The following is an 8,536-nucleotide window of genomic DNA, read 5'->3' as shown; positions in this document are numbered from 1 at the left end:
AGGGGGACAGGGTCTGATAGTGTATGTGTTTCCACTGGTGCACACACGTGTAAGTGTGCAACCAAAGTGTACTGTATATCCCTGACGTTCCTCCTTCTCCACCCTCTTCTTAGCAGGACCTAGATGAGATGAGCTTGTTGTCACACATAGTCAATAGTCAATAGTCAAGCACCAACTAAACTAAAGTGTTGGGAGAAAGACCCTCAAATCAAATTCATCTTAGGGCCCCATAAAAGGCTTGAGACAGCAAGCGGGAACTCCTGAATGATGAGGATAGGTGAATGATGAGGACAGATGAACAATGAGGACAGGTGAACGATGAGGACAAGTGAATTGGCACTAATTATGGTCCCTGAGTGAGTTAGAAAGTTAAAGAATGTGTGACCTTTGACCCATTTTGATACATTGTGTTTACATATTTTATTTTATCAGCACTTTAATTTCTAAAGGTTTGCCTTTGATGTTAAATTTGTGTCCCCTTGTCCTTTTTGCATGACACAAAAACCCCAACCTTGTTAAAAAAGTAACTAAGTGACTTTTACTCTAAGTACATTTTAAACAAGCTACTTTTTTTTTTTTACTTTAACTTGATAGTAAAATGTTATCAAAAATAGTGGTACTTTTACTACTAGAATATTTCAGTACTCTTTCCACCACTGATCACAATCAACTATTTAGCTGTGATTAACTGCAAATAAATAGTCCTGGTAAATATGTTATGATATGAAGAAGTCTAAATAAGATTAACATAAAACATGCTTCATTAAACACTGCTCTTTCATAAAACTGCACGTGACAGTGACCTGACATTAACAGCCTTTAGCAAATGAACACCTGCTCAGGTAGACTTTCACTCTTTGCCCCTACATGCTACATCCAGAGCTCAACACTTAAGACCAAAAGAGGCCAAAGATCAGTCATGGAAGCGGAGAGGAAGATTAATTATTAACACACTTAGATCCTCACAATGATATCAGCACATCAACTATGACTGATAAGAGGAGGAAGGAGCCATGACCTCATTGTTTTAACCCAATCATGACTCGCATCCAGCTTCTGATAATGATAGGATAGCGTATATGCAGATACCACATAAATAGTGTGTACATAATATATATTTAAATGATTATTGACAGAATTATTAGGTATTACATACATGTTAAAAGCTCCATTTTAGTCAGACTAAGATGATAGAGTGTTAGTCCAAGTAAAATCAAACTATTCCTTGTTGGACTAACATAGCTAGATTAATTGTTCCCAAGTCCAATTACTCCTTTTTGTATGCGCTTAATCAGACTTTGCGTTCTGTGCATGCACCAATTCTTCCAAACCATTTCCCCCCCCCCCCCGGTCTCTGACCCAAAAGTAGAAGGAGACAACTTATACACTGTAGTACTGTTGCCGGAAAAGAACAAACACCACGATGGAAGCCGAGTGAAATCTGAGCGAAAGCTGCGGAGAAGACACACTTTTGGACTGACGTACAGCAGGTGTGAAACATCCAGAACATCAGCACCATCCATTTCACAAAATGTCAACAGGAAACGGATCCAATAGCAATAGCTTATAGAAAGATACAGCACCACTTTTGGAGGTGTCGCCAAGCGTACATTGACGATAAATCAAATTTCTCCTCCGCATGTATACTGGGACTCGGTAGTTGTCCGATTTCCTGACATAGTCACGCTACGGCCACAGCGCAACTCAACGTAGTTGCTGATGGTGAGAGAGCAGAGCAATCCATTCTAAAGATTCAAGGTTAAACGGAGTTTACGTGAGGTCAGACTGTCTATTTACTATCATATTGGTATTTTTGCATTTCATTAGTCATTATGCAACAATCGCTTTAAAGCAAGCCTGCAGGAACCATGATTTTTGTTGTTGTTGTTGTTTTGTTGCCTTTCACATTGTCTTGGACTTTTGAATTCAAAATGTAGCCAGCTTGAACAGTTTTTCCAGGATCTCCAACCCTTCCATCAAAAAAATATATTCATATCATGAGGATTAGACGCTATTTTTTGGCGTCTGTCAAGAAATACACTTTTTTTTCTAAATAGCAAGAGTGATTTCCCGCTGACCTGCAGAATTTCATCAGAGCTGCAATACCTTTCTATTTGGACCATGTTCATATTGTAGGTTTTTATTACTTAGTATTTTTCAACCCTATCGCACATATAATACAGATACTAAATGAGTTAACATCAAATGAATGGAAGGGAACCATGATTGATTTTTTGAAGTTTGTGTCTTTTTCGCTGGTGTTCCTTAAAACAAACTGAGGGGTCATTCTCCTGACTTCTTGTGCTAAAATCTAGAAATAAGTCAAATTCTTGAAACATCAGAACTGCTGCTTTGCCCACTCGTTATTTTTAACTCCACAAACTATATGCATGCCAACACCTTCATGTCAGAGTGGTTTTTTGTTATTATTTAAATATTGAATTCTGCAATATTTCTTAAGATTATCATAGTGTGAGTGAGTCCTTGACTGAACAACACAAAAAAAACAGACGTCCACAACTCAAAAGAATCAGTGTATTTGTTGGTGACGTGTCCTGCATATTCCTCTCAGTGACAAATATGTAACAGAAGGATTGAAAGAGAGGACAGGAAGGGAAAACTATTTTTTTTTTTCCCTCCAACGACAGCAGGAGTATTTTCCCTTTGCTGCACAAAGAGCTACTGTGTGGCATGAGGGCAGAATGAAAAATACAGGATTTTTTCCAAGGAAAGCTGCTCCGGTGCATGCACTTTGGAGTATATATGAACACGTTTCATACACAAATACACATGGCCTTTCTATTGTGCCCTCTGGTCTCAGTCTGTGTGATAAGAAGGCTGATATCGACACTCGAGTGTGGCTCAGACAGATTCTGCTTTCTGTCTATTAATCTACGGGGAGGAGTGTACACAAACACGCACACATACACATACACAAACACAATTACCCAACACCTTCGCAATGTGCAGAAGTTACTGTGAGAAACAGAAAGCAGCAGTGAGTGAAGAGACGTGCTGTATAGTAGCTGCCTCATCGGGTCACACTGAGACAACCAATGACTGCAACACACACACGCACATGCTTGTCCACACACTTGTGTCTTACAGTACAGATGGTTCACAAGGCAGCACATGATGCCATCACACCAATAACACTTTCCACTTTGTTGTATTTAGCTTTTAACCCTGGTCACAGCATTAGCAGTGTAAAAGTGTGGACTTATTTGAGTATGCATGTGTGTGTGTGTGTGTGTGTGTATTTTCCCCTGCATCCAGCTGCTGTCTCACCTTGAACTGACTATGTAATGGAGTGATGGTATCCAGCTCCCCATATTCAAACACCTCCTCCTCCTCCTCCTCCTCCTCCTCCAGCACCCTGTCCAAGTAGCACAGCACCTCCTCTTCTTCCTCCTCCATGATTCCTTCTCTCGTTCTCTCTCTCTCTCTCTCCCTCTCCCTCCTCTGTCTCTCCTCTTTCAGCCTGTGATTCCCCCTCTTCAGGGCCTGCCCGGACACATCAGTGTGTTTTCCCTTCAGAGCAAGTCGTCTGGACACCGAGAGAAAGAGAGAGGACTCCGCCTACACAACCCCACCCCCTTCCGCTGCTGAGCTTCCTGGTGTGTGTCTGGAAGTGTGTGGACTCTGTAAGTGTGTGTGTGTGTGTGTGTGTGTGTGTGTGTGTGTGTGTGTGTGTGCCACTGTTCCACCTCGGTCGATGAGGTCTGCCCTCCCTCACTGCCGCCCCTCCCATCACAACAAACGCTATCCAGCCACTTCCTAGATGTCTGCACGTCCCGGTTCATTCTGTGCCTCACTCTTTTTTTTCTGCTTCGCGCTTTTTTTTTTTATTTCTTACTTCAAGCAAAATCCACTTCCTCCTCTCTTTCTCACATCACTGACTGTCGCGGGCTTCTATAATGTCTCCTCCTCTCTCGCCATTGTCTCTTTATTGATCTGCTGAGAGCCCTGGATGTTGAGCTGAGACCAGCTAACACACTGCTGCTGCTGCTGCTGCTGTGGCTGATTCCAATTAAAGGTCACGTAGTTCACTGGGTTACAGCCGGGAAACTCAGGCAGCACGTGGGAGTAAAATATAAAACCATGTTCACCCTGTGCCAGACGAGCTAATTTAAGAAAATCAATGGCTTTAGATGTTGATTAAACTGAACTGAAAAATTGTGAATGGTAAAGCTGCAGTGGTGTAAGTTTAAAATACAAACAATAGCTCAATGTCAAATGAGTTGTGTGTGGTGATTTGTTTTCTGTAAAAACAGATGGAACATGGTGCTTGTAAAGACAAACAGCTTCACACAGGTTGGAGTTTGACCTCTTTTTGGCCCCACCCACCTCCTGTACTGCCACAAGCTATGTTTACATGGACATAAGTAATAAATATGTCTCATGTAAACCTGCCAATCCGAAAACTCTGATCCGATACAGCCTATTAAACAAATTTCATTCCAAACTAGAGGGCTGGTATATGCCGATTGTCATTATAAACAGTCGATCCGATCATCACTTCCTGGTTTGGTGCTATCACGGGTCTGATCCACATAAAAAAAAAAAAAAAATTCTATTTTGTTACAGCAAGCTGAAGGCTTGATGCACGTGTACACGCACCATTATCGGATCATTACATTTTTTGCATCCATGTAAACAATGGAATTGTAAAGACATTTTGCACGTGTAAACATAGCTTCTGTATACATGCAAATGCTCCCTCCGTCACGTCCAACAGTCTTGCTTGACAGAGTCTGTTTTCAGATGAAGGACACGGCATACAAATGTTACATCACTTTCCGTTCATGAAGACCAAACTCACACATCGACAACAATGGAAAAGAAATCGGCAAAAATTGTGCACACTGCAAATTTAATTTGGAGTCAGGAAATGATGATTTAGTGTGTGCGAGTTAGCTGGTGAGTTTATGAATGGAGCCGATTCACACACCACCACAACCTCTAACCTCTGACCCCTAAAAGCAGCTTCACAGGAAATGGCATCCAGAACTACTCTGCTCTACAAACGCCTCCAACTCTTTCATCGACACTCCACCAATCACCCACAGTGATAAAATCACAGCTACCTGTTTTAATAATGCGACTGATCAGTTTACTTTCTCCTTCACTGTAAGTCACAAACATCGTCTTTGCTCCCCAAAGGAAAGCAAGCCTCGTCCATCAGGTTTCCAACTTTCTTGGCCGTCTAAGTAGGTCAGACTCTTTTTTGCAGGCCACTGACTTGGAAGAGTGTTGGGAAAATAAAGAAGGATGAATTTGTGCCTGTGGCTTGTATGTCTGGGTCACAGCGTCTATTTGTGATCAACATGGGCGGAGAAAGGCTCACAGAAGGGCGAGGGAAGACAAATAAAGTCAAATAGAGAAAACAAAAGCATAAAATGACTCAGTCCTGGTTTATTTATGGCGTACAACATAAAGACCTCCCTCCATTTAAACTTTTTACAATTTTTTTTAAATGATCTGCTTCAGTTGAATATTATTTAAGAAACTATTATTAACTAAAAGTATTATTAACTAATAATTTTACAAATTTTTGTGATTAAAAACAACAAGTTAAGTTTCTTGATAACACTCTCAGACAGGGACCTCTGATGTACAACCTTAATACCAATGTATGTGCTTATTTCAAAATTTTAAATGCTTCATTTAGTAGTTTAAGAAGCTGAAAGCTGAGAACTTGTTTTGATTATTTAAAAAAAAACTTCAAACCAATCAATTAATTATCCAAATAGCTGATGATTCATTTAATACTCGATTCATCGTTAAACATTGCAGCCCTAACATACTAATGTAAGAAACTCATGTATTTTAACGTGGAGGAGTAAGCGTTGGTGCTCTTGCAAGTTCAATGGAAAAGCAAGGCCGACTACACAAGGTCGTGAGGAGAGAACACACTCAGTGGAAAACGTTCCGAGTCCAAAGACAACAGTGCCTCACATTAACTCTCCACAAACAATCTCTCACAACGTTAAAACCAGCCAGGATAAACTTCTCTGACTCAACTAGCGACCCAGGTTTTACACAAAAATAAATCTGAATAGTAATAATGACACATTTTCTCCTAATATTGGCTTTTTGAAGGTGGACAGATTGCATGAAAACTCTGAGGCCAAAACTGCACTACCATGAAGGGCCTCTTTTTAAGACTTTCTTTAACTTTTAAGAGTGTTCCTGAAACGGGTCACCTCCACTACATTGGTGGATCTGAAGATAATTCATGATTCACAATAATGGTCCTCAGTTCCTGAGGCTGACATTGTGCCTTGTGACCAGATCCAGAACTGTTTATTCCAGTAATGCTGTTCCAAAGTAAGTAAGGAATGATCCTCTGAAGTGAAAAATATTTGGTCTGTTCTGACCCCATGCTGCCACTAGATGGAGACACATTTACACGAGCCGAGTGACCAAGCACGGCGAGGCCTTAGAGGGAAATTTGACAGGACTAGAAGTTGAATAATTCATTTATTACCTCTATTACTAAAAGATCAACGATCGAGGGCGCGTTGTATTTACATGAGCGTGCAGCGATACTGGGGCAGCTTGGAAAAGAGATTAAACGTGAGCCATGAAGAGCTGTGACAGCAGGTGGAGCGAGTGGATGGTGAAGACGTAAAGAGCAAACAAAGACTGTTTGCATATGCTGTACGTCACAGCTGCAGTGACGTGTGAAGAAGACTATGTGCTGCTTCAGGTCAAGATCAAAACAACTCCCGCTGGACTTCCCTATGGCATCAAATATGCAAACACACACAAGTGGTGATGGACACACAAACAGTCACACACACAGCGAACAGATAAAAAACGTAGTAGTGTAAAAAAAAAGAAGTGTGAAATCAATTATGACAACAACTCAAAAAATATGGATATGAGAAACTACATCTTAAAACAGCTTGTGGAAGCATATATATATATATATATATATATATATATATATATATATATTTATATATACATATATGTACATATATATTTAGCACTAAATAGTGTCAGCTCTGAGAAACTGCTACATATATGTATATATGTATGTATATATATATATATATATATACATATATATGTATATATGTATGTATATATATACATATATGTATGTATATATGTATATGTATATATACATATATAAATATATATGTACACACATATATACATATGTAAATATATATATTTAGAACTAAATAGTGTCAGCTCTGAGAAACTGCTACATAGACATGTATGTATATATGTGTATATATACACATATATACATACATACATATATATATATATACACATAAATATATACATATATATGTACACACACATATATACATATGTAAATATATATATTTAGCACTAAATACTAAATAGTGTCAGCTCTGAGAAACTGCTGCAAAAGATGCAGAAAGTCTTTACAGCATAGTGGATAGATACAGTCCTTAATTAACATATTCATAATTCACACAGTGAGCAGCAGTCTGATGCTGGTGGCATCAAACCCCATCAGGGTCAGCGGTCATTTCCAGCTGCTGTGAATGCACCACCTGCAGTGAGCTTCAGGCAATCCAGCTATTGTGGGTAATTGTTAGCAATTACAACGGGTCAAGCTGCAGCAGCAGCAAACTTCAAGATGAAACATGCACAAACCCCGAAATACTAAATGACACATCAGAGACCTAACAACTCAGGGAAAAAAAATAATATTCCTTGAAATATTTCAGGTGTGTTACACTTTCTGCAGAGGAAACATGCCTGGAGCGTGTGCTGCACATGTGAACAGTGATCAGTCATCGAGTGACTGATCCCCAAAGTGGAACATCCAGCTTATGATTTATGTCTCATGTCCCCTCTCTCTCCCATCTGTCCCATTATTCCACTGTCTGAAAACACGAGCAGGAGTGTGGACGTTGAAATGTTGAGGACCGACACTGATTTGTATCTACATCCCTGTTGTGTGTGTGCGTGTGTTCTTACCCCATGCAGCAGGCCCTCTGGTGGTGAGGGGGACACCGCTTCTCCATCATGACCTTGGGGCAAGCACAGCTGCGGCGACATGGTGGGCGATTCATCTATGAACGGCAGCGCCTCCGAACCGTCCTGAGACTTGCCGTCCTCTGCCCCGTCTCCCTCGTAGCCATCTGTGTTGTAGTTGAAATCTGCAGGACCGAATGACAGAGAGAGAGGTAGAGATGGGAAAACAGGGGGGGGGGGTGTTTGGGGGTAGAAGAAGAGAGACAGATGTCAGTTAACATTTCACCACAGAGAACAAGGCTGTCACTAAGCTCCAGTGACACACAAGCACAACTCCAGTGCAGTATCTTTTTTGAACCCAGTACCCCAAAGTTTGTTGTGCATAAGTGTATAATCACGTTTTAATAAAAAGATCAGAGTCACAGAGTTAACTGTGACTGTAGATGCTGCCGTAAAACTCGCATATGAATGTGTCAGGTGGCTCCGAGCGCAGCCAACGTGACGGCGGCGACACGAATGTGCAGTCTCCTCTGCTTTCGTCGCTTTTCCGCTTGTCAAAGACGACCCC

The 8,536-nt window shown here is 40.7% G+C and overlaps 1 protein-coding gene across 3 annotated transcripts in view; it reads right to left on the bottom strand.

Moving 5' to 3' along the window:
* The window catches only part of abr (ABR activator of RhoGEF and GTPase), a 120,058-nt gene that overhangs the window by 68,256 nt on the left and 43,266 nt on the right, over window positions 1–8,536 (bottom strand). For 2 of the 3 annotated variants that reach the window (XM_058626979.1, XM_058626980.1), the window contains exon 2: window positions 7,972–8,153. In XM_058626979.1, coding sequence (XP_058482962.1) covers window positions 7,972–8,153 — 182 coding nt within the window. Of the gene's footprint in view, window positions 1–3,288; window positions 3,536–7,971; window positions 8,154–8,536 lie in introns of those variants that run through there. The other variant, XM_058626981.1, reaches the window with a different exon arrangement.

Source organism: Solea solea, chromosome 4 (genome assembly GCF_958295425.1).
Source record: "Solea solea chromosome 4, fSolSol10.1, whole genome shotgun sequence".
In the NCBI taxonomy this organism is placed as follows: domain Eukaryota; kingdom Metazoa; phylum Chordata; class Actinopteri; order Pleuronectiformes; family Soleidae; genus Solea; species Solea solea.
This window is presented reverse-complemented; position numbering and strand designations above follow the sequence as displayed.